The following is a 27,635-nucleotide window of genomic DNA, read 5'->3' on the forward strand; positions in this document are numbered from 1 at the left end:
GTTTCAGGTAGTTTTTTTCTCTTGTCATCTCTTTGGGCTCGAGAGCATTCTTCTCCCCCTGTCGTCATCCGATGGCTTTGCTTCACACCCCATATGTCCTCCTGCGAATATGAGAGAGACACTTTCATTGGGGGGAACGAAAGTGTTCTATCCAATTCCCCAACCTCATTTTGGCTCTGAGAGAAATGGTCCATTTCTTTATGTCTCTCACACATGCACACACACATGCACACACACACACACACACACACACACACACACACACACACACACACACACACACACACACACACACACACACACACACACACACACACACACACACACACACACACACACACACACACAAATTGTCCCTATCGTGCTGTCCTTTTACTCCCCAAGGCTATGGTCATGCATTTTCTCTTCATATTACATTTTTTGTTTGCTCTGTCTAGCCTTCTATGATCCACGACCACAAAAACGGGAGAACACACACTGAGAGCAAATACAAAGAATATTAGCAGGACAGACCTGCAGCGTTGAGCTGTCCGTTGGCTTTATCTCTCACTAGATACTAACAAACACAAAAGAAAACAGAAAAGAACATCATATTTAATTCCTGCTCTTTTGAGCTTTCTGTGTGTTCTTGTAGACTGTAATCGTTTTATAGAAACTTAATTGGGCTCATAAATACACAATTACAGCAAATATCATGAGCCATATCACTTTCTTTACATTTCAATGTTGTTTGTATCCTTCATTTAGTCTATAAGTTGAACTTGTTTCCATTCACAGCATTCTGTGAATTCTCATTTCATTACATGTTAGACACTTTTATCCAAAGCAACTTACATACTCAATACTGTGGGCAATCCCCACAGGAGCAATTTGGGGTCAAGTGTCTTGCCCAGGGACGCAACAACAAGCTGACTGCTGTGGGGTTCGAACCTGTGAGCCCTTGAGCAGAACACCATCGCTCTATCCACTGCCCCACACGCCTCCCTCCTCTCATTTATCTATCTTCTCTGCTGAATGGGTCTTGGATACCTTTTTTAGGTCATGTACTGTATAAATGACATTTCTATAGAAAATGACCTTATAAGGTAGAAATAAATCAAGCCACAATCGCAAGGTGTCGTTAACTACATTATCAGTTAGATGCCTGCCTCTGTGGTAGGCAATTCTTTTTACTAGTTGAGAGGTTAAATTATATTGCTAAAGATCACATATTTGAAAGATAATTGGATTTATTTTGAATTACATCAGCAAGCTGTTAATACAACAACTTTCTTTACCTACATGATTCTATTCAGTGCCAGAAGGAGGCTCTCTTTTTACAGCGCTCAGCAGAGTGAAGCATATATGTGGTTTCACATATAATGATTAGGATCATCATTTTATTCCAGTTAACATACTGTGATAGTTCCTTAAATGTGCAGTGATGCATGTTTGAAAATCTACTTTGCTCAGAGGTTACTATTTTCATCATTACATATTCATTAACACATGATGTTCAAATACCTCAAGGACATACAGTATGCATGCATTTTTCCAAAAGTGCTTACTAGCTATAATGTGGTATAAGCTGTAATTCCTGCTGGGTTTGCAGCAGTTCATTTGATTACATTCTGTGCACTAACCCAGTTCATAATATTCACACTCGGTTCATCATGACAGCTTAAACACTACAGGGTGACAAATTGTTTTTCAAGTGACAAGGCTTACATGATGAGCGGATATCCATGTGCATAATGCCTTCTTAAATATGCATACTGGTTGGTTCAACAGACTGGGGGTAACTATTGGAAATACCTTCCCTATATCTTCAGCTCTGTATTAGGAGTACTTGATAGCTATATTGTATGTGTGTGTGTGTGTGTGTGTGTGTGTGTGTGTGTGTGTGTGTGTGTGTGTGTGTGTGTGTGTGTGTGTGTGTGTGTGTGTGTGTGTGTGTGTGTGTGTGTGTGTGTGTGTGTGTGTGTGTGTATATGTATATGTATATGTGCTTAAAAATGTGTGTGAGAGAAAGTGGTTGACAGTCTTTTGATGGGCTAACACCTTTTTTCCAGACAGCCTATCATCGAGTATCGTCTGGCCAGACCTATGGAGTCCTCCTCAGCATGGCAAACAATATGCACATGCACACACACACACACACACACACACACACACACACACACACACACACACACACACACACACACACACACACACACACGCACGCACGCACGCACGCACGCACGCACACACACACACACACACACACACACACACACACACACACACACACATAATTATAGGACCAATTTTGCTCCCCATTCTCTAACAGACAGCTTTGTTGTACTTTGACCCAAAGTAGCAGCATGAAGTTCCCATATTACCTAACAATACAAACACAACAACAACAACAACAACAACAACAACAACAACAACAACAACAACAACAACAACATGAACCAAAGAAGCACCATCCAGAAATACTACATTATCTTGCTGCCCAGTCCAACTACCAGATTCAGAGGAAAGCTCCACCGGCGGCTCATTCATAATGCTTAAGGGTGGTAGCCTAAGCTATTTTCAGCAGAAATAATTCAAAATGTCTCTCTGGCTGTGCAAATAGCATTTTGTATGACAACTATTAAACAGCATTAAATCAACTTGAAGAGCTTATTAGTTACACTACTCAGTGCTTCTCAAAGTGTGGTCCGCGGACCACTGGTGGTCCGTGAGCGCCCCCTAGAGGTCCGTGACTATATGGTAGAATTTCACATTTGAAAGTAATACATTTATTTAAGTTTTTCGCACTCTCGCGGGAATATCTCCGCAATGGAACGAGTTTAAGTTTCACTTTCGATTGCATGATATAGCCCAGGTAAACACCTTCATCACACATGTTGCCACTTGTTTGTACCATTTTCAGGCGATTTGTAAAAAACGATGTGTTTTTGGATATTTGTGGAGTTAGGTGGTCTGCGAGTGTTTTTTTATTGGTTAGGTGGTCCTTGGTATGAAAAAGTTTGAGAAACACTGCACTACATAGACATAGCTATTTAAATTAGACTATACATAAAATGAGAAAGGAAAATGAGTTGAGGAAACAAGCAGCAGATCTAAATGTCAGCCAGGATTACAGGGAAAGCAAAGAGGAAATTTAAAATGATCTACTAATGAATGGCTTTATTTTCCTTAGCACTTCTTTCTGTAATGGAGTTTGTTCAATTTGTTCGGTAAAATATTGCCAAAGCTCTTAAAAAAAAGGATGGGTTGTTGGATTTGTTTTTCTTTAAACCTAAATAAATATATACTCTCTATTTCATTATTTCACTGAAATGTAATTATGAGCTACCTATTTACGTTGCTTTTATCGATTGAATCGCTTGTCTCTCGAGAGACCAGTTCAACTATCTACATTTTCCACTGAATTAGAACATTATTACTAAATTCGTTTAAAGGGATCTTTAAATGACTTTCTGCTTAGACTTCAGTTTGTTTCTAAGAAATTATAGGAAAATAGAAAACTAAAGAACCGTTGAATGAAGCTGTTAAAAAGATGTCCTCTAATAAGAAGTTGAGACCATTGACACTATCAGAGAGGTGCTACATAAAAAAAGGATCATCTCTCTATATACGTTCACTTGTTTTTATTATGTTGTTCCTCTCTTGTCAGGTTTGGATACGGTTCAGCATGTACTTTATGTGAATATGCTTAAATGTATGCTTGCATGATCATGTGTGCCTGTGTTTGTGTTTCTGTATTAGAATGAGAATGTGAGGATAATTTAATTATGGACCAGATAGAGCGGGTTACTGAGGTTAATATCCTGCATACACTCTGCTCCTCTCCGGAAACAGTAATTGCTTTAAGCACATTAGGAACTTTATTGACTGCGATGGCCTTTTAAGACATTACATTTCTGCTGCTTAGTGTCAGACAGGAGTCGTCCGGCTCTGCTTACTGTCTCCCTCTATCTCTGTCTTTCTTCCTTTGCTACCATCTTGCCCTCTGCTTGCACCCTGTCACTCTCTCCTCTCTGCATGTGTCTCCTCGCCTGTGTCTGCTTAATTGAAGGCTCCGTAAATATGATGAGATTTGTATAGAGCCTCATCCGTAGAGGCAGCTTGATGAGGTTTGATTGGCAGCTGATTAACTCCTCTTAACCCGCAGAATCATTTGTCCTCGGAGGAACAGTTACACTAATGGCACCATTAAAGGCTTCTTGATGTGTCAAACTCTGGAGCAGAGCTCTGGAGAGAGAGCTTCCAACAACTCCTTCGAAAAAGTACAGCCCCCTCACTTCACTTTCTCTCAGTTTAGATCAATCCTCTCAACACCCCCTCTGTAGATCTCTCCAGTTTCACTCAACTAGACCTCTTAATGAGGATGGAGGTGAATGGAAGGAGTTATTAAAAAAGTCCTCACCTTCCTCCTGGGACCGCTAAAGAGGAATTATATGCAACGAACTGCATTTACAGCCCCAGTAAGAGTTATTTCGCATTTCTGTTGCCATAAATCCACAAATTTATTTCTGGCCCAGAAAGAATTGGGTGTTATCTTCTTTTCAAAAAGGGTCTGCTGGAAGATTTTCATTAAGGGCTCTAGGTAAGGAAAAATTAAAATACAGATTGGAGGTAGGGAGGGGATAAAAGACAGAGAGAGAGTGATGGGGAGGAGAGGAGAAGCGAATGAATGATGTCGCAGCTGACAGGGAGGGGAGCCAAGCAATAAGTACAGCAGATATAGCCAATGTGCAGAGATAAATGATGTAATATCTGCATGGATCGATGTCTGTACTGTCCCTCTAAAAGGGGATCTCTCCATAAATCACATCCCCATCCCCCATACTGCTTGTGCACTCAAATACACACTCACACAGCAGATATACACAAATGCACACACAGCTATATCAATTAGTATGAATTAAGATGTATGGCTATAAAGTCTAAGTGTCTCCGGACCACAATGTAAATGTCTTCCTCCATCTGTCCAGTCCCATCACTTTGCAGATGGTAGGAGGAACCAAGAAGGAAATCAATTTGTTAAGATAGCACTATCCAGCTAATGAGAAATCAAGTGGCTTGACTTTTCACATGAATCCCATCATGTCCACTCATATTATAAAACTAAGATGTCATTAGTTGCACTTAGTGTGACTAATAGTCCAAAAACGTCCTTGTTCAGTGTCTTTGCTAACAGTCCCACCTTGTGGCTGTTTCAATAATTACACTACAAAGGGTTACATGCAAGGGGTCAGAGAAGTATAAAGATTCACATTGCACAATAATAGTCCTACCATACATTTTATATTTTTTAGTAAAGACACATATATTTATCTCACTGAATCTCAGAGACGACTCCTTTTTGTTTTGACATCTGTTAAAACAAGAAAAGATTAAAAGGAAAGAGAGGTCCCTTTGAGCAGTTATTTTCTACATGGACCGAAAATGGTATATATTTACGGTATGTAGGCCTATTAGTACTTTATATCCAGGAAATGTATGTTCTGGAGGCCGTGGGCTGGTGACTAATATGATTTATCAGGAGCTCTTGGTGCATTTCCTTTAGGCCTACCCTCAATAACAAGGAATCAATAATAAGTACAATTTGATTCTTCTTCATTCAATGTTGGTGAACAGCTTCCTGTGACCACAATGTTTTTACTTGTGTGGAGTTCTGGTGCAATGATACATCGCCAGCTGACTATCTGGCTTCGTTGTGGGGGCCAGGGGGGGGGGGTTGCCTTATGAGGACTCATGGCTTGATAAAGATTACATTACATTACATTGCATTTAGCTGACGCTTTTATCCAAAGCGACTTACAATAAGTGCATTCGACCAGGAAGACACAACCTTGAAGAAAACAGAATCATATAAGTACATCAGGTTTCAGAGAGCCAAACATTTCAAGTGCTACTCAACTGGCTGTAGATAAGCCAGTCCTTTATTAGTATATAAGTGCTCTGTTCTTTGTTAGTAATTCTATCGCTCGAAGTGGAGTCGAAAGAGATGAGTTTTCAGTCTGCGCCGGAAGATGTGCAGGCTTTCTGCTGTCCTGATGTCAATGGGGAGCTCATTCCACCATTTTGGAGCCAGGATAGCAAACCCACGTGTTTTTGCTGATGGGAACTTGATGGGAAGATAAAGGCTTCTACTGCCATTCTGCTTATTATGACATGGCTTAAGTATAATTTCCTGTTTTCACAGTATAAATGGCACCATTGCACCCAGACAGTTACGTTTCCAGAAGGTTGCAAAAGGAAAAGACTAAACAAGACTGAGGGTGGACTGGCATACCATTAGTTCTGTTGTGCTAAACAGCATGTGCTTTGAGCTAAATGCTAATGTTAGCACAGCAATATGCTCACAATGACAGATGATAATATTTAGGGAATGATTGGGATTATATTATTTTGGTCTGTTATGGTAAACCAAAGTAGGCCTGTTGGGATTTTGACCAGATGATGGCGCTAAAGGAACAGACAAGGATGTACACAATTTCATGATAATCCATGTAATTGTTAAAATATTTTATCTGAAAGTGATAAACATGCTGGAATAGCTACACATTCATGACCTAACTAGTAAGTGCACCATGTGTATTCCCTTGAAAGGTGCTATAAACATTTAATCTATTATTCTATTATTATTATTATTATTATGTAAGTTTAGCAAAGTGATGATCATTCGTTCGACCTCTTACACATTAAGGCAGTTACACCAGAACACGTTGACAAAAGGAAGTCTTGTTGATTTTTAGAGGGTGTTACTCAGGGCATTTAAAAATATATATTTATTCTTTCCACAAGCTGTAACCATGTACAAAAAGTGGAGACACAAATGTGAGTTATGAGGTACACTAAAATATGAGGCAATCCATTTTTATTTTCTCATTCGCACCATTTCTGCTTTTGTTAAAGGTGTCTTTTTCCCCCAATGATAGATATGCCAGTTCGGGAATGCCATTAAAGCAGGGGGGAAGCATATCGTAGCGTACCTCATACAGGAAAAGCAAAAGAGGCTTCTCAATACTCAAATTTCCCCTCCTCGACTCCTCGACTCCTCGGTCCTCCGGTAGTGACCCGGAAATGAATTTCAGCGCGCCATTTTGAAGGACGTCTCATTTCTCTAAATGCACACCGAGGACCGAGGATCGAGCGTCGAGGAGGCTCTCTGGAGGAGCTATAACCGAGGATACACTGATGGTTCCTCCACGGCTCCTCCGCGGATGCATTTCCGGGAACGGTGGAGGCGTGACACACGGCCGGACTTATCTCAGCCAATGACAGCTCTGCATGCATCCCCTGGATATTATTTTAGAAACTGCTCTCATCGCAACGCGATGTTTACAGTGAGAACAGCTGTGAGGTCCTGCAGAAAGCAGAGCAGTGTGTAAAATAAATATCACTCAGTATAACAGACCTACTCTCTTTATTTGCTTTAGTTTAGTAGATATATACAAACAAAGAGTCGATATTTTTCTAAGAACATTTAGTGCTTCACATACTAAAATACACAACGGCTGTAGCCTGATTATGCTTTAGGAGCTTAGGTGTGTATGGTACAGTGTGTAGGTGTGTGTGTGTGTGTGTGTGTGTGTGTGTGTGTGTGTGTGTGTGTGTGTGTGTGTGTGTGTGTGTGTGTGTGTGTGTGTGTGTGTGTGTGTGTGTGTGTGTGTGTGTGTGTGTGTGTGTGTGTGTGGTACAGTGTGTAGGTATGTCCTGTACAGTGTGTAGGTGTGTGTGTGGTACAGTGTGTGCGCAGATGCGGCGGACAGACAGGTCTCAGTTGGTTTGGTGTCCTCTGCTTACTTTTAATACTTGCAAATACAACTTTTGGCCCGTAATTTCAATTCCCCATTTCAGCGACCAGAGAGAGAGGGGGGGGGGGGATATATCCAGTCTCTGATTGTGTTACGTTATTATGAGAGTGCTCTCATACTTTAAATTGCATATATTTATATAAATATATTTGTGTGTGTGTGTCCGCATCTGTAGCCTGTTATTGTCTCATTATACCGCACTCTCAATGAATTCAAGGTAAATATGTGGGGGAACAATGTTCAGCTGATCTAACAGAGATTATAAAATATGACAAAACACTCGACAGCTGATGCAGCTGTTGCCACGTAATAATGAACGGACGTCGCTTTAATATGACCGCTCAGAGGAGAGGAGTTCTCATTTCTTTAAACGTCTGCTGCTTCCCCTCCTCTTTCCCCGGTTCCCCTCCTCGGTCCTCCGCTCGCATCTCCTGTGGGCGGGACTAAGTCTCGAGGAGGGGAGTCGAGGAGGGGAAATTTGAGTATTGAGAAGCCTCTAAATAGTAGAAACCTGTTGTGCAGCATGATAAATGGTGATTCTGCCTCTCCCTATGTGTCCACTAGACAAATTGTTCAATCATTTCTTTTTCATCCTGGGTGGACATAAAAGGATCCCTCATTAATAATCGAATGTGTTGGATCTGGAAGTTCCTGTAGAAACGGAAAGATGAAAGGGGAAAGTCTCCTACTATTTTTATGACCAAAGCACCTTCAAATTATGATGAGCATAAGCAAAAGTGAAAGAATTTTTCAGCAAAACAGCAGTTCAGAAATAAGAGCCGTATACTCAAATTGCGGCCGGAGTGCCAAGTTGAGCTTGCACAAGCCCTGCCCCTGTTTAGCCTCGAATGTCTCCTAAAAAGTTATGGGTAAAAAGTAATTGTTCCTTTTATCTGATAAAGCCAGCTGAGTATCTCTGTATCAAACTGTGTGTATCAAAGGTTGATATTGTCCACTGTGGCACCTCACAATTTTGCATCATGACAGGAAAGCCACTGTCCTGGTTACAGTTGCTATGAGTAACATTCTCTTGTCCACGGTTACAAAGTTACAGAAAACGAGAATCTCAGAGCTATATATGGGTATATGTCTCACAGAGATGATGTCATCAACGTCTGCAGGGGCTCCCCTTTCGTTTGTGGGAATGTAAAGACAAGAGTGGGTGTGTTCCTCTGAGCCGTAAAGATAGACGTAGGGCCAGCAGATATATCGAGATAGAACTAAGGGTGTGTGGCTTAAAGAGAGACAGGCGGGTTTAGCTCAATGATGTGAAACAACATTTGACAAGGAAGTTACATCAGGATCTGTATGCTCAGATAAATAGCTAAAGGGGAACTTTGCACAACTGCTGTGACTTCAAGATGGAATGAGACAGGACTTAACGAAAAGGCCCCAAAATAAAGGCATCTGTTTCAGGGCATCAGTGTTTGACTGCAATAAAGGAAGAGAGTGAGAGGGAACAAGCAACAGAGAAAGAGAGCAGGAACAGAAAACAAGACAGGCGAGGCTGCTTTTGTTCAGTGCTAAGACTGCAGATCTTACTGAAGGCTTCCTGTGTCAGCACCATGGGAAAGTCAGGTAAGTGGAAACAGCACGCTGAGGATATTAACTCTGATTGTATCAATTTGGCCTGAGTTAGAACTTTGCCCCCATGAATGTGTGTGTGTGGGCTAGCTTGTTTACTGTAGGTGTTTGTGAGCTATGCTCTGTTTGAAAAATGGGACAGAGCACAGAGGAAATACAAAACTACTAAATAAATGACTTACTTCTTTTCCTTTTCAATGATGCTTACAGTGCAATTTAAAAATGGCTTTAACTGATCCTGACTTGCAGTAACATTCATCTTGCTGAGTAGATGCTGTAAGGCAGCATTTGTGTTTGTATTGTTTTGTGGGGCTGTTTCAATGTGCCTATTGTGTGAGCACTTGAGAGATCGTGGGATTTATGAAAAGGCCAGTGAGTGATAGGCACCAGGCATAGAGGGGGGGGGGTATGGATGACGTTTTTATACTCCATCATCTGTTATCGCGTTGTATTCACTGTCTGAGGTCAGTATAGGTCTTCAGATGGTGACTCCACATTTCAGCTTGAGTATTCTGCAGCCGTGCACGAGTCTTCATGAGGCATCATGACGTCTCCTTTGTCAGATTTCTCTCTCTGGATGTCTAACCTTCCTGTCTCTCTCCTCCCTGTCCATCAGCCTCGAAGCAGTTTTCTGACGAGGTGCTGCAGTGCCATAATGAGTTCAGGAAGACACACCAGGCGTCTTCACTGAAGCTGAGCAGCAAGTTGAGCAAAGAAGCCACCCGGTGGGTTAACGCACAGATCACATCAGAAACCTAATTAGCAAGGACTACGCATACCTGTCACTGTCAGACTGCTCTGGGTAACAGTGACAGTTCCAGCCTGTCAAATAAAATGACCACTTAATATAATAAGACATTGAGGATATTTTTTAGTGTGATTACAATATACAGTACTGTAATGTTGACAGTTTATTGTGTTGATTAAATGCAAACTTGTGTGCTGTCAGGATAGATAGAGGCAATCTATTAGAGGGATTTCCTGGAGCATGCTTGATAGTGTAAAGGTTAACATAGATTTTTTTAAACAAACTGGGATTTTTATCAGGGATTTCACCTGATACGGTATTTTGGCCAGATTTTTATTCTTGAATTTTACCTCAGTTATCTGGTCAAACAAAGGTTGAATAATACATGAGTAATGGGAATGTACATTGACATTACAAGCACAACAGTTGCACACCTCAGTTGAATACAGTTTATGCTGAAAACAGTATTGAAAATAACTATGGTGGTAAATATTTAAGTTTTGAGTAGAGTTTAAAGCGCAGCACAGATGAATGGTGCTTTTACTTCTCCCTCTGTAAACAGGCCTCTGCGAAAGGACTTCCTAAATGATGCAACTCTTTCAGGAAGATAGTTAAGACAATACTGACACTGTAGATTTAGAAATGAAGTTTATATTTACTATAAAGTTTAATGAATATAACTCAATTCAATAAAAATACGTTCGAAAGCTAATTAGACCGATATGGAAAGAGCTGGAGCTTGTGTTTAATCAGAAAATCATCATTAACTCTTTTGAAGGAGAACATCCATATGACAAGTCACATGGCAGTCACATGATTGTCAATACAATCGATAAAATAGAGAAACAATTTTGTTTCACAACATCACAATTTGTCAATTATAGTAAATACTGTCACTGCATTAACCATTTTGATATGACCTATAAGTGACTCCTTTGTCATTCTGCAACTAATAGTATACTATAATCCCAATATGTGCTTTTGAACAGTAATAATAGCAACCCAATTACCAAAACCATGTTTAGTGGAATTGGTTTCAGTGTAGGCTTTTCATTTTTCCTTGGATTAAACATCTGAGGGAAGGATTTTTCACTGTGTATCTTGAAGGGTGGTGGACAGCAGTGAGCTTTAAAAACTATAGACTACTGAGGAGCTTGAATCTTCAAAAGGGATGAGATTAAAGGATATGGCATTACTCACAGAGACAAGAGTGGATTATATTGCAGGAAAAGACCATTTCAGCAGTGCTATCCATAACTTGTTTTGATTCTGTCAACAGCTATGCTGAAAGTCTGGCTAGCACACGGATCCTGAAACACAGTGCAGAGTCCAGTAGAGGGAACTTTGGAGAAAACCTGGCGTGGGCTTCCTATGACCAATCAGGTACATACAGTACATAAATACTCACCATGCTATTGATAAAACTGCATGATACTCTGTGTGCTCCTCCTGAAACACATCACTCGATACATTACATACAATGGTTTAGTCTAAGGGACTTAAAGCAGAGTGTTATACCCTGAGAGTGAACAGCTGGGATCTATTTCCCCTCCACTTGGCACTGAGAGCCCAGACACCATGACTCACTGCAGAAATATGTCAGCGCAGGACTGTGTGATTCATAAAACATCTCCTACAATGCTGCACTGGGTGACAAAAAGTGCAGCATTGAAATGTGCCAAGCGAGATTTGTTCCTCGAGGATGCAGACTTCTATAGCTGTCATTCTGATCAATATGCACAACAAAAAAGGGATTGAATTGTTCTTTAAGTTACACTTTTTTTCATGTACGTGCAGGAAAAGATGTCACAGACCGCTGGTATGATGAAGTGAAACAGTACAACTTCAACCGTCCTGGATTCTCCTCTGGCACTGGTGAGATTTTACACGAGTGCCTGTTTGTCTTTATCACTTTCTCTCATATTTCAGCCAGTGTCTAACCTCCTCTTGCCTTACCATAACAACGCATTTAACTAATCTTAAATTCAGGAAAATTAAAGTAGTCATTAAAACTGTTCTGATATTAATATACACTGAAACAATGAACATTAGGGTAGAAAAGTTTCATTTGTACGACACTGAAACTATTACTTTAGTTTTCGATAATGTCAGCCATTATTTATATGATTGATTAATTGTTCAAGCCATTCTTCAGAACAATGCCAAACTTGGCTTTTAAATGTGTCATTTTAAATAATGTTCTGATGCCTAATATCCCAGAAATGAATCAAAAACTAATGAAGGAAAAAAGGTCAGTAGATTAATCAATACTGGACGGGAAATCATTTTTAGAAGCGCTGAAACAAAAAAAAACACTTAATATTTAACAGAATAGGGGGGGGAAACATTTATTTTTAAATATTACAACAGTTATTCTCAGTTAAACCTGAGTGTGCAAATATTAATTTAAACATCAGTATTTTGTATCTCCATATGTAGGACTAAGTGCTTAATCTTTGCAAACACATTGTATCAAACACTACCCTAAAACATGTTTTCATTTCATCTTGACATATTTTGTTTGCATTTATCTCAATGAATCTACTTCTGGCTCTGTTTCTCCTTGATATATTCTATTTACTTGTTGTCAGTTTCTCTTTCTCTGTGCTATGTTATCCCAGCCATGGGCAATGTAAATATCCTGTTGATGTCACACCTCAGTCAGAGTGTGGCTGTCTGACTCAGTGAGCAGCCATGGGGAAACTGAGGGGATTCACAGTCCTCTGCATCACTCCTCAGCTCACATGTCATTTCCAGTCGGGCCTAATTCCCCCAGATGTTTTCCCATTGCATCAGACTCCAGTGTGCATGAGTCTGTTTAACTTGATCACGCATGAAGCAGATCACTCCTACGTAGGAGCTTGGTAACAGTGATTCATATAAAGTTGCCTGGTATAGCAGAAGAAAGGAATCAAAAGTAAGCTTCGGGAGGTTTGCATTTGATGAGTGAAAGAGGAACTAAAATTCCTTAGTCTGTAAATATTTAGAGGAACCACACTTAGCTTCTTCTACCCTGTCCTAACAGTCAGTTTTTCACCCCTGCTTTTGCTGCCTTTAATGTCTTTCTGTGTCTTATTCTAGGCCATTTCACAGCAATGGTGTGGAAGAGCAGTAATAAGCTGGGAGTCGGTAAGGCCACTGCATCAGACGGCTCTTCCTTTGTGGTGGCCAGATACTTCCCCGCTGGGAATATCACTAACCAGGGACACTTTGAGAACAACGTCCTCCCTGCTCAATCAACCACCTAATGATGCCTAGCCCCAAAAGTTGACTCAAGCCCAAAGGCATTTATTCCTTTTTCCAGAAGAATCTGAAGTGCCTGCACTGAAGGACACTCAGGAGAGCACCAGTTATTGCCTAGTAGAGATCCATACCAACATAATGTGGAATTTAAAAGATGAAAATAGCTATGACTTTTATGATTTGGAAAGAGACCTGTATGATAGTGTTTAGAATGAACGAACCACTACTGTTTGGCGTTGCTAACAAAACATTTCAAGTGACTATGTGGACAGTTTATATTTCAATAACATTGCCAGTGAAAGTATTTCATTCACTAATGCCAACATTTCACACATTGATAAACATTATAGCCTCACATCTGCATTGGAGTTAGAATGGAAACCAAGTTAAATGGACATGTTTTTTGATTTACTTGTGGTGTCATTGCTTGTAATTTAACATCATGACTCAACATGCGTGGTACGAGTTTTTGTTATGGCCATTACTTTGTACATTTGTTTTGTACTCTAACCAGTTTTGTAAAATAAAGTTGATAAACTGTCAGAAATGCATTTAGCATTTCTCTGGGAACTCTTGTGTCATCCGTACTGTGTGACATTATACAAGATAGAAAAACAGAACCAAATGTGAGATCTCCGTCTGACACAGTGCTGGCAAATGTTAACTGAGTAATATGATAAATATAGAAACGCTTTAGTAAATGTAAGCAGTTGTATACATATTAATGAATTAATGTTTTCAAGGTTTATATTAAAGGTCTGAATCATTGTGAGATTTGCATAATCCCAAAAAGAATTAGCAGTGCAGAGTCTTTTTTTAATATGAGTAGCACATTTTCCTTTAAAAAGCAATTACTAGAAATCTGGTTTTCCTTGCTTATTGCCTGACCCTTGGCATAATGAAATAGCAACCCATATTTTTTTCACGTGTAGAGTTTGAGAAAAATATAGAAAATAAGCCTTCTATGTGTTTTCAATTTCTCATATTTTAGGAAAACACAGGCTTGTTAACCCTTAAAATGAGCATAAATATGAGCATAAAACTAAATACGTTAGTCAATTAAGATGAATTTAATTTACATGTTTACCTATATTGTTGTCACTATGTTTGATTGAGCAGGTTCCAATTCTGTGATTAAGGTTGCTTTTTTTTTTACATTTGAATCCCGTGTGTCATTGTTCAAATCAAAACGTTTTAAACCACTGATAGTTTTATGTATGATATGTCAACTATTTTTTGTACAGATGTATAGGTGCTAATACTGAAAATGGTGGTAGTTTTAATCCTATGCCTTTTGAATTTGAAGAATGTGAAAGACTTGACTGCTCCGTTTGTAAAAACAAGTTTCAACAAAACATAACACTGCTACCCCTTCAGTGAAATTAATATTGCAATGCAGTCACAGCCCACATTGGAACAGACTTTATTTAGCAGATATTGGGGATGCAACATACAGTAGCAGCGATACAGAAGAGTCAGTGGCGTTTAGGCTTTATAGGCTGGAGGAGGGGGGTCAGGAGTAAAATCGTTCTCACCGCTCACATGGTCAGCTCCTGCATGGAAAAAGGAGAGAAAGATCGAGAATGAGGTGGTTGGAGAAAACCTATCATCATGAATAAAAAGGTTACGTCGGAAACAAAACGTGCAACTGATTTTTCTTTATTAAATTATAGTTATTTCTCTTTATTTTTTTGTCTATTCTCTGCTATTGAAAAGAAGAGATAAGACACTCTACATGTCACTCTGCTTGAATAAATACAATTACCTGGGAAAGTCAGAATGAGAGGCTCTGTTTTCACCCTTCATCAACTTTTTCTAGTGAACTAATGCAGCTCTATCTTGCTTCTTGCCCCATCATGAACAATTTTTTACTGCGTCACTTCAACAGCTCAGTCATTTCAGTGTGAGTAAATGCTGCCACCTAGTGGACATGATACTGCACCGGTGACCTACAGAACTGTGGAGGATGCTCAGTTACTGGGGAGAAACTCTTCTCGTCATTTGTCCCCTGCTCTCCTGTCCTCCATCCCTCCTCCTCCATGCACTGGCTATGACTCATTATTTTGTTCACCATCTGCCCTCCCTCCATCCTCTAAATCTTCCCTCTCTCTCACTCCCTCTGTCTCCTTCTCCTTACCATGATAGCATTCACAATGTCATTATTGTTGTGTTTCAGTGCACGGACGGCCTTGGCGCGTGACACATTGGCCTGAGCCATGACCAGCTCGATATCCCTCTGCTCGAGACCACCATCATCCATCTGATGTAGGGGGAAAATATAGATAGGGAGGGATAGATGGAGAGATGAAGTTAACAACTAAATAAAATAGTGTACAGAGTTGATAGTGTGAACACTTCTAAGAAATGAGACAGAAAGTACCTCTTCTTCCTCTTCTTCGCTCTCCTCTTTGATGGTGAGGCTGGGAGGGACAGGTGGGGCCAAGGGAGAAGAGGTCACAGGCACCTTGAATTTCTCTGCAGCTGCCTTGTGAGCCTGCTGAGATAGGTCCTCAATCTGAGAGGAGAGGATTGGAGAGGTTGAGAGGCAAACCAATACATGTATCAAAGCTTGAATAAGACCAATTTAAGAAAGACCAACCTTTGCCTCTCCAAACACAATGTAGATGTCAGATGCGGGGCTTTTGAACACATCTGGTCTGGTGATGACAAACAAGATACTCTTGGACTTCCTAATGGTGATCCTGGTCACACCATGGACCGGCTTCAGACCAAGTTTGGACATAGCCTACATACAAACACAGCAGTATAGAGAGGGAGCAAGAAGGACACAATTATATACATTTAACACTGGTGTCATATAGCCTCCATCTTGATTTGTTTATTTGTATACAGTAAGGAATCCAACCTTGCGGGCCTTCTTCTCACTGCGGCTCTGCTTTGGCCGGTTTAGCCCTTCATCTGCATAGGAAATAGACTGAAAGAAAAAGCAAATATCTATTACTATATTTTTATATTCTATAACATCTTCATACATTAATATTTCTAATGTCATCACATTTGACTCGTCTTATTTTTAGGTTTCTACTGCTATTTTGCTGATGCCATACAGTTTTGTTTTCTCTTGCACACACAGGAAGCTATGCATTCTATGTGTTATAACAGCAGTGACAGCAACAATTTGATTCAAGTACAAAAAATACATATATATAAGAGCCATAATGTGCCATATCGATAAATGAAGAAAGGCATTTTCAATGTAATCAACTGAACTTAAAATGCAATCTGGCCAAAGGCAGACTATCTCTGGGTAATGCAAACATATGCTTATACACAATGATTCCCTGAATATAGAAGGCCACATTTTGTTTCATATTTTTCTCAGCTTCAATACTAGTTTGTGAAGTCAAGATCTTCTCCACATTACACAGTTAGTAGGTTTTAGTCTGTAAGTCTAAACAACAGTTGCCTCCTGATTCTAAAATAATGATGTCGAGATCTTGAAAAAACAAATTTGATTTAGGGTTGATTAAAATTAAAAAATAATGATGGTTTCAGCATGAACTGTCTCACCTGGGGCTCTGATGGTCTCAGAGGCTCCGGCTCCTCCAGCTCAGGCACTGACCCCTCACTCTCAGACTCATTACAGGAAGCCAATATAGAGCCTGCAGAAAAGCATTTATTTAAAAATAATTCAAGTACATTTAGATAAAGTGTATTATATCCTTATGCCATGGAAACTAATCATCATTGTCGGAGTAATGAGGGCATTAGTAACTCTATCTCATTAATGCTTTGCTGATGAAGAGTGTTCATTACAGAAATTCATAAACTCATCTAATCAACATCAAATCAACATCAGGAAATGTAATTATCCCATGGAAAACACATTATATCGTATCTGCATAGTATGTAATTTTATTTCAGTGAACTATGATGCAGAAGATTTACGTCTCTTGTGTTATCATCTGTCATCAAAGCAAAACTACAGCTGTTCTGTACAATTTAACCAAATGATATTCAAACACCTTTAATATGTAACATAGAACACTGTGGATCACCTAGTGTAGAAATAAATGAGAGATATATAAAGTGACAGAAGAATTGCTGAAGTATTAAAGAGGATTCCTAGTGTTGAACCTTATTTCCCTTAGGAGGTCAGAAGAAACTCACAATTGTTTTTGAAGGATAGGTCGAACTCTTCTGCAATCTTGTGGCTGTGGTTGATTGGACAGCCTGACTGTCTGTTGGACATCTGGTGGGCAGAGAAAGGCTGCATTTCCCTCTGATTGGATGGACCAGACTCTCTCCACATGGCCTCATTTCTGTTTCCTGCCACTCCTCTGGCCTGGGATCTGTGACCACGTCGAGGCAATCCACAATCATCCTCACTGTCTGTCTCCCCCTCGGCCAAGCTGGGACCTTACAGAGCACAACAATACTTGATCAGATTTGTATTAGGAACCTTGCATTTGACTTGTTTACATAGATTCTTATAAGCGTGTGCTTGCCTTTTTATTTAATATGTTAGTCTACGCTTTTGCCTTTTATCTGCACTGTACCTTTTTACCTGCTGTGAGACGAATAAAGCATTGTGATTCATTTTTATTGTTTTAAAAATCCCAACTTTTACTGTTTACCAAACTGACTGTTACAAAAATGATGAAGGATTCCTCAGTGTGTAGTGCAAGGTGCTTTCAATCAAACAAGCGTGAATTTCTATACTCACCTCTGAATCTGTCTTGTGTGCTCCACGGGCAACCTTGCTTGATTTGTTTGTGTGGCTGGATGTTGAGATTGTTCTGAGACTGGGGACGAGAAATCAAATCTGCCACGCATGCTGAATCTAGAGTCTCAGGAGCAGGTAAAAATGACTCCTGGGTAGGCTGGGACAAGCTTGACAGCATGGCAGTGGAGAATGATGGCGGAGAGACACTTGTGGTAGATGTAGTTGATGCAGAAAAGACAACAGTGGCCTCTTTGAGGTTGTTGTTGTTGTTAGGGAGAAATTGGGGATCAGGGGTTTGTTGTGTTTTGGTTGAGGTACAGCAAAGTGTAGGGGTGGTGTGACATTTTGACAGGGAAGGCTGATGCAGGGCTGATAGGACAGGTTGGGATTCCTGAACAGGTGTGGGAAGATCATCTTCTGGCTCTGCTGAGGCACATGGTAGAGGGGAGGAAGAGGAAACAGGAGATGGGGAGGAAGACAGTGGAGTCAGAGAGTATGATAAGGTATCATGAGCAGGTAGGCTATGGCCAGAATCGATGTTGTTGTCATTAATATCTACTGTGAATCCTCTCTGACGATCAGATAGTGGTCTGTTATCAAGCACTTCCTGTTCCTGCTGTAGTTCTTGGTTCATTGCCAACACAACATTGAGGTTGTCTGGGGTATGTGTGCTAGGATCGCAGTGTCCATCGATAGGACTTCTGATATCAGGACTGGGACTGTTATCCATCTGCATCTGTGGACCAAATGTAGCTTTCTCTGTCCCAGATGTCCTTTGTTGAAAGTCCGACGGTGAAGATTTTCTGTTTGCCTTTCGGCCCTTTTTAGTTTTCGAATTGTCCGCTGCCCCCTTTAACCATCCATCTGCTGTGGCATTTAATGGGACATAAGTTTTCTTTGGATCATCGACAGATTCAGGGCTAAAGTCAGCATGACTGCTTGGCATGGATACCTTGTTTTTGTTCTGCTTCCCTCTCCTCCCTTTCTTAGCAGCGATTGGTTTATCTGTGCAAAGTTCCCCTTTAGGGGTGGGACACAAAAGGTGCTCTGGGCAATCCTGTGCGGGAAAGGTTTTACTTTCCTTTTTGTTCTTTTGGTCTTTCTCCTCACCTCTCTTTTTTGCTTTCTCCTTTGCTTTTTCTTCCTCGTCCCCTGAGTTACTAACAACACATTGCTGTCCTGTAAAGGCATCTTTAGTCTTTGGTTCATCAACAAGTCTGTCTGTCACAGGACTGACATCGTCTTTTCTTTGGCCTTCAGTCTGAGGCTTCACCATCTGTGGTCCTGGCTGAGAACCTGTATTTTCCATCTTTTCTTGACAAGTTTTACGTGGTCTGGGATCATTGGATTTACATTTAGGAGTGAAGGAACCAAATGATCCACGTGGCAAAGAAAATGCTGTACCACTCTCCGGATTGATCTTCTGAACCTCTGGACTAGTGAGACTTCTTGACCTGGCTTTATCTGGTACACTGAGATGCTGATTTGTTACAGCCTCTTTCACATGAGTTTCAACTGATGAAACTGAGATGCTACAGGCACCTTCCTCTGGTTTCTGTCTTGTTTTTGATGCTTGATTTATGGAGCTGTCTTTTTGTTCCCCTTTACCTGGATTTGTGTCAGACACCTGAGGTGGCATCTCCTCAAGAGGAATGTTAGACACCGAGTCTCTAACACTGACACTCACACTTTGAGGTCTCACTTCCTCGGATAGAGCATTCAGACTTCCACACATTGCTACTTCCAAAGAATCAAACGCAGAATCATTATTGTTGTTAGAATTCGTCCAAGCGTCTTGTATCTGTGTGAGTGTGTTATCATTGTCTGGATTTAGGTTACTGACATCATCCTCTGGGAATCTGGAGCTTCCATCCTCCCCTCCGCCTGCTTCCGAGATTTCCTCAATGGATTTCCAGCAAGCCAAGTTGGACTCTGAGGCTCCTACCAATTCTTCTTCCGCCATTTGGTCCCTCTTTCCATACAGGCTATTGTTGTCTTCCTCATCCAGAACCGGACCCAGAACATTGTCATAGTGTTCACTCACTCCACTGATAATGTTTGGGACAACGGGCGTCTGTGCACTTTGGCCCTCTGGAGCACATGTTAACAGACCCTCTGCCTCTAACTCATACCTTTTCCCCAGAGACAGGGAGAGAGACTCTCCTGCTCCCCATACACTAAACTCAGCCCCTGGTCCTAAACCTAGACTGAACCCCAGCCCCATCCTGTCATTACACCATGCCCCAGCTCCAGCATGCAATTCCCTGCTCCCACCCTGGCTGTCTGTTTCTGAGTTTTCCCTTTTGGGTGAGATGGCTAGGGGGGAGTGTGGGGATCCAACCGCTCCCAGCACTCCCTCGTCAGTACTCAGGGTGTTTTCTCTCAGGTTCTCATGGGCAGAGTCACTTGGGGACGGGGTCAGATTGTCAGCAAGTTCAGAGATTACCTCTGGACAGGCAGAGATAGGAATATTACTGGGACTGGGACTTGTGTCTTTGGGGCAGGAGAGAAGAAGAACACCTTTATTCAAGTCATTGGTGGCAGAATCAATGCTTCTACTCTCCACACTCTTGTACTCAGCAGAGGCATTCCCATTCCTCTGGTCAAGCTCAGTGTCAGACTCCCTGGGAATAATTGTCCTACATAATGCCTCTGGCCTTACATCTGATTTATTGGAGAAAGACTTTGACAATACACATCTACTTGCACCTACAGCCCTGTGGCTTTCTGGCTGACAATGGCGAGGCTTGATGAGCAATTTGAAAGAGTCTCTTTCTGGTTCTGCTGTAGGTTCCTCCCCTGAAAAAGCATTGCTCTCTTGCAAATCATTATCTTTAATCTGGGGATTTCCTTTAGCCACTTCCAGAAGAACTGAACTGTTAAGGTCTGTTGACTCCTGAGCAGAAGCAGCAGAAGAAGAAGAAAGAAGGGTGTGGAACTCAGCGACAGCATCAGCTGGAGCAAGAACAGAAGTAGAGGAAAGATTCAAATAAGAGCTTTCTCTTGGTGGCTCTACAGGGTTGGACGGACCAGAGATGTCAATCATCTCAATCTCACTACCACTCATGTACAGATTGCTGGAGGACTCTGGTTGACAATAAACCAATTCTGAAGGATTAGTTGGTTTCTGGCAATCGCCTGGTTTGTCTTTACTGACTTGCGTGTGAGTTTTTGTTTGATCTATTCCCCTGGTAGATTCTATTTTAGTAGCGGACTGCAGTTCAAGGGGTTTAGCTTCATCCAGAGCAATAGCTTCAGAAAGACAGGTGGTTTCGGGGTGATCCACGAGTTTGTCTCTGCTCAGTTGTGTGTTCAAAGGTTCAGCAGGTCCTGTTCCAGTGCTAGACCCCTGTTCAGGTTCTGTTGGAACTTCAGAATGATCGAGTGGGTCCGTTGTTGTGGGTTCTAGTGATTGTGCATGCCTCTCAGTGCTGTATAAACGTTCATCTTCCTCCCCATTATAGGAAGCAGAGTCTAATGAGTCATCTGTATCGTCTTGGAAACAGAAGGATTCGTCCAACCCCTCATTGATAGATGTCTCTGAAAGTGAATGAAGGAATGATGCTGAACTGTCCTCATCTATAGGAGTTTCCACTGCTTTGCAATCACACTTTTTATCACCCTCTTCCTGTTCTCCTTCTTCTGTTCCTTCTACTACTTTAACTTCCACCTTGGCTTCCTCACCTGCCTCATTATGTTCCTCACTGCCATCATGTTCATTATGTTCATCAACACCTCCAGCAGCAGCATTAATGATGCAATCACCCTCTTCATAATCATAATCATAATCATCATCATCCTCTTCATCATCGTCATCTTCAACATCTGCCTCTTCCTCTCCAGCTGCATAAGCATTAACATCTTTTCCTTCATTTCTGTCATTACTTTCCCCCAAATCATTCTCATCCTCTGTCGGGAAGAGGGTGATTTCCATTGAGTCAGCCTTAAAGATAAGGCTGGTGTGTAGGGGAAAGGAGAGGAGGGAGGCAGGGATCATAATATCTTCATCAGGTATACCATCAGCACATTCTTCCTGTGAGAGCATGAAAGAACTGGGACCGAACCTAGCAAAGACTCCAGGACAAAAGGCATCCAGGGGGCTGACAGGTGAGTCAGGGCTAAGGCTAGATGAGGCCATGGTCATGCTCTCGGTATCAGGAGTAAAGGCAGTTGAGGGTAGTTCTGGGTCGTCATCCATCTGTCCATAATGTTCCTCTGATATACATGTTTCCAATTGCAGTTTCAACTCTGTTTGCATGGCTCTAGAGTACTCTGCTCTCCCTGCACCAGCCTCTGTCAGTGGGCACAGTGAGCATTCAGACTCCCCCCCATCCTCCTGGGAGTCACTGCTACGGCTGCTACTGCTCCTTATAGGAGATGCATCGTCAGTTACCCAGCAAGGGCGACAACTGTCTCTGGAAATCTTGATCTTGTCCACTTTTATAGACTCTTCCTCTTCTGGGATCACTGCCCCTGTAATACCTATCCTTGAATTCATTACAAAACCGTCAGGACGGTACAGGCAGAAGTCTGCACGCCTTTCCTCCTCACGTTCTGGACCTACTCGTCCCTTTTCCTCCCCAACTTCATCTCCGATCTCTGATAAGGAGCCCACAAAGCAAGCCGGAGCTTCCTGTGCTTCTTCTATGAGGAGCAGATTTGGAGAAGTAGATGGAGAGGTGGAAGATGTGTAGGAGGAGGTCCAGCTGCCTCCTTCTGCCGTGATATAAGAGCCAGAGGGAGAGGTAAGAGGGGAACAGAGGTCCTCACTGTCAGAGGGAGAACCAGGGGACAGTGGGCAGACTGGAGAACCAGGATATGAGTGATGTTTCAGGTGCAAAGAACGGGAGCTCATCTTGATTGGGGTGGAAGGGGCTGTATAGTATAGGTCAGGGTCGAGAGATGAGGGCACACCCACTCGTAGTGGGTCAACAGCATAAGCTGGCTCAGAGAAGGACAAAGCAACTGGACAGCTCAGCTCAGAAAAAGAAAGGGAAGTCACTTCGTCTTGAGCAAGGGTTTGACCCTCTTCCTGGTTGTCTTTCAAATTGTCTTCTGTTTTGATTGGATCTGGCGAGGAGGAAGAAGGGAACAGGGGATTTTGAAGGGGGGTAGGGAGTGAATTTGGGGGCTTCACAGGTCCTTTTTGTTGATCCTGTTGTTTCTGAGCGATTTGGACTTGGTTTTCCTCTTTGCTAGTTTCCAGCTGGGTCTCTTTTGCCTGTGCCTGGTTGTCTGAACATCTTGGAATAGCTGGCAAAGGGATAGCTTGACCTGCTGGCTCAACCAGGGGTTTCCTTTTCTGGATCCCTGTTGTTTTGAGCAGTGTCTCTTGACCCATCACTACCCTTGCATCAATGATATGTGGCTCTTGATAGTCACTCTCCACCTCAGAACCAGTCAAGACCTGGGAGTAACAAAGTATACATGCAAAATAAAGTTAATATCAGTGTAAAAATGAAATGTTTAAATTGCAAACATCCTCATACACGCAAAACACACACCTTGATCCTTTCCATCTTAACAGGGACATGGCGGCCACATGGTCCATGACCACCTAACCTTCCAGACATCCTGGCTGTGTTGCGACGGTCAGAGCCTTCAGGTTGAGGTCTTGGAGTACCAGATGAGTTAGGTGTTGCTTGAAATAATCGTGGTCCAAATGGAGAGGTGCATGATGGGAGTAGCTTCTGAGGAGTGCTGGGAGAAGGGCTAGAACCACTGTCACTAGGAGAGGAGCCACTGTCACTAGGGGTGGAGTCAGTGGACAGGTGTCTGGTCATGTCTGAAAAACAGATAAAGCAATGCAAACCGACATTTTCAATAAAAGGAAGGAGCAATTGTGAACACTTTTTTGTATTAAGGTTTCATTGTAATTTTCTACTGTAGAAAGTAAAGACATTATGTGAAAGACTACACCTTCTTTAATGTCCAATAATAGACTTTTCTTCTCTACAGTTGACATTCACTTTTCCTCTCGCACACTCTCAGGAAGAGCTCCAACACATTTCACTAAAATTCCAGTCAGTAGATTAACAGAACAACTCAGCTCTGTGTGTTTCGAGGCCACTGGAAATTGTGCAAAACAAAAATCTGAAAAGAAAGACTATTGCCAGGTTGCTATGGATGTGTTTTTGAAAATTGTTACAAAATGATAAACCTTCTTTTAGTATTTCACTTACAGTAACTGTAAGTGGAAAACAAAGCTACTGTACAGTACAGACAATGTCTTTATGTACCTCTCGTAGTTTATATTTCTCTGTATCAACATACACATTTGCACAATTAGCCAGAGGCAAAAAGAACTGTTGTTGAATTACATCGTTCTTCGTCCTATTTTCCTACTAGACCATGCTATCATCTTCATAACTGTCATCAGGGATGGAGAAATCACTGAGATGAAAAATGTCTAAGTGAATCAAAGAAACGGGATCAAGGTTGATTGGAGGGGGTTTAGTGTATGAGCAAAAAGAAGTAAACAAAAAAAAGATAGAAAATCATATTTTTCATTTGTTTAGTTCCCCTGCTAATCCGTCATGATTCTTAAATGCCTGATTATTTACCACCTCACAAAACTATACATTCACTGAAATATCCCTGAGGATGCAATATAAAGCCTGTTTCTACATAAAGGAACACAGCCTTCATACGCTTTCAACTGGGCCATTGCCACTGTGACCTCAATCCACATGCTGATTGGCCATTTCAACACACAAGTGGCTCAGCCCTGTACCAGTTACAAACACACACACACACACACACACACACACACACACACACACACACACACACACACACACACACACACACACACACACACACACACACACACACACACACACACACGCACACACGCGCGCACTTGCTCTGCCAGGAACCTTGATATCACTTACTAATTCACTCTCTGTTCTGTATCCCATCCTTTGTTTCACTCCATTTATCTCTAAACCTTTGACGTATTATCTCTGTATACATTAATATATACTTCCATCATTGGGTATATATGTCTATATATATATATATATATATATATACTTTAAAAATATGCTGCTGCCTCTCCTTGTTTCACTATTGGTTGTGACTCGGCTCCCTGCTCTCGCCTCCATGTTCTTTTTTCCTCTGCACACAGAATATCTCCTCCCTTGTGCCCTGCCTGTTGTGGTGGCAGATGCAATCATCAGCACTTAGCAGCCCTGCCTGATTGCTGCCCAATAATAAGCTCTAGGTGTGTTTGTTTGTTTGTTTGTTTGCTGAGTCATGCATCATCGACTAAAACCTGCCACTAATCAGAAAGATGCATAGCATGCAACAAAGCCAATAGCGGCACTACACTTACATGAACAGCACAGTCTAATATAGTAAATGAGTAATTGTTTTTTCATTCTGCATGGCTTTAGTGACCATATGTAGATACACATATCAATAAAACATACTTATCTATGTCTGACTTATAGAAAACTCATCAAACCAACTACTATTGAACACATTCAGAAATACTATATTTTGTTTCCCTTATATACATAGCAATGAAATCACATAAAACTGCACTGTTGTAGCTTTTGTTTCGGTAGGCTGCTAAATAATCCAGTGATGGTTTTTTTCTGCTAGCATAGCATTCGTAGTCTCTGTCTCTTAGCTGCAGATTCAATTCTGTGAATAATATATGGGTGTCTGAGTCTCCTCCTACTCTCCGGCCCAACCTAAAAGTCTCCTCTGGGAGGATGCAGTGAAATGGAGCACCTGGCTTGCTGTACAATGAGCAGGCCACAGCAGGCTGAGCAGACTGGAGCTGCGTCACAGAGGCTGCAGCGCTGGCCTGCCAGCCCCAAAGGGAGCCTCTATTACAACTACTGGTCCGATTGAACCTAGAAGAAGAGACAGCCAAATACACTTATCTGCTTTTTCTTCTCTTTTAATAAGATCCATGTTCTTTAGTCAGAAATTATCCTCTTATAAGCCCCCCCCCCCCCAATTCAGGCCAAGAAAGCTTAAAATAATTCTGAGCCTAAATTAAGATCAGGGTAATGATGAAGCGAAAGCAGGAATCTTTGAGAAAAAAAAGCAACCCACTTTAAAGTATTTCCAGCAAAAAAGAGACGATGAGTTGTGTTGTTCACAACAGTATGATAACTATATTGTGTACACTAACTGTAAGAGAAACAACATTCACAAGACTGTGCTCCAATGATGTTGACCCCACTCTGACTGTGATTTAGGGGATACTAATACAATCCTACCAAGTCCCAACATCTCATTTTAAATGACACAACATTATCTAGCTCTCTACTCTCATTTGTATGGAATCACTTATTTCATGATTTCACAATGTCAGATACACAGCACAGCAGCAACCAAGCAATAACTGATTAGATGTGTGACAAAAGCTCTTGTGCATGTGTGGTTGCGTTTGTTGGTTCCTACAGAGTGCTGCCATGCTGCTGTGTCATGTTCCTGCTGAGGCTGGGGGAAGGGATGGGGATGAGCCACTCTACGCTTACAGCTCTCACATTTGCTGGGAAGATGTGGATGGGGCGGCCCCAGGGCTAAAGATGGGGCAGCGGGAAGACGACTAGGGGTAAAGAGCCCAGGGTTTTAGTGGAAGAAGATGGGCCTGGGGTTCTGATGAGGACAGGTGCAGGGAGAGGGCAGATAGACATGGCTTTTGGAAGTCCATCATTTAGACAAGAGGTTGTTTGTTAATAGGGATTAAAAGAATACATACACTTGGGCAGGGATTTACAGTTTGGGTTAGGGAAGGATGCTAATAGCTGGGAAATGGAGGGGGAGACCATGCGGTTTAGTGAGCAGGCTAACAGGCAGCTGAATCACAGCTTACTCAGATTGCACATGTCAACAGATGGACAGGAATGACCCCATATGACAGTTTCAAGCAGATAGTGCTTACATCACAGTGTGTTACTTTCACCAACGCAGTATCCTTTCTATCCTGCTAGCTCTCTCCCCTCCTGCACCAATCTATTTACCACTTCCTACTCGCTCAACACTCATCCTCTCTCCTCAAATAATGTCCCTGTCTCTGTCTTCATCTGCATGCTAAAGTACCTCATTCTCCCTTCACAATCCCCAACCCCAGTCCTACCTGGTCCAGGGAGCCCCGTCTCCTCAGCTCCCTGCTCTGGATGTTTCTCGGTGGGGACAGATCTGTGAGAGCTCTCACCCGGCATGCTTCTTGCTGGCTCTCTTTGGTTCTGACGCAACAATAAACCACAGAGCCGGAACAGACAAGGTGAAATGAAAGAGGGAGTGAGAGAGTGAGAGAGGAGATGGAGAAAGAAGACGAAGGGGAGGGGGGACCGGAATGCTTGGCGAACCAACACTCAGATCTACCCTGCAGCACGTGTCTGTCTATGTGTGTGTGTTTGTGTGAGACAGAATGAGATAGACAGAGTGAGAGATGGAGTATAATCTCTCTATTTGTGGTGCAGCACGGTGATGCTGCTGATGGGGGCGTTTGCTTTAGAGTCTCATGATCCAGTTCATCTGAATATACAGTATGTGTGTGTGTAGATTCTGAACTGCAGTATCCTCTCTTCATGACCACATTTAAGCTCCT

General features: G+C 41.8%; 2 protein-coding genes across 2 annotated transcripts; one reads left to right on the forward strand and one right to left on the reverse strand.

Moving 5' to 3' along the window:
* Positions 1–8,943: 8,943 nt before the first annotated feature.
* glipr2l (GLI pathogenesis-related 2, like) lies at positions 8,944–14,169 on the forward strand. Its single transcript, XM_034101735.2, has 5 exons — positions 8,944–9,377; positions 10,000–10,108; positions 11,411–11,514; positions 11,929–12,006; positions 13,213–14,169. Exons 1-5 carry the CDS (start codon positions 9,365–9,367, stop codon positions 13,377–13,379), a joined length of 471 nt encoding a protein of 156 aa, XP_033957626.1. The 5' UTR covers positions 8,944–9,364; the 3' UTR covers positions 13,380–14,169.
* A 611-nt stretch (positions 14,170–14,780) lies between these two features.
* Positions 14,781–27,524, reverse strand: nacad (NAC alpha domain containing). Its single transcript, XM_034101734.2, has 10 exons — positions 27,162–27,524; positions 23,566–23,846; positions 18,062–23,468; positions 17,506–17,754; positions 16,906–16,997; positions 16,241–16,309; positions 15,974–16,120; positions 15,755–15,889; positions 15,512–15,634; positions 14,781–14,927 (listed from the first exon to the last, which is right to left on the reverse strand). Exons 1-10 carry the CDS (start codon positions 27,244–27,246, stop codon positions 14,913–14,915), a joined length of 6,603 nt encoding a protein of 2,200 aa, XP_033957625.1. The 5' UTR covers positions 27,247–27,524; the 3' UTR covers positions 14,781–14,912.
* Between the last annotated feature and the right edge of the window lie 111 nt (positions 27,525–27,635).

The sequence above is a fragment of the Pseudochaenichthys georgianus genome, chromosome 16 (genome assembly GCF_902827115.2).
Source record: "Pseudochaenichthys georgianus chromosome 16, fPseGeo1.2, whole genome shotgun sequence".
Taxonomy (NCBI): Eukaryota; Metazoa; Chordata; class Actinopteri; order Perciformes; family Channichthyidae; genus Pseudochaenichthys; species Pseudochaenichthys georgianus.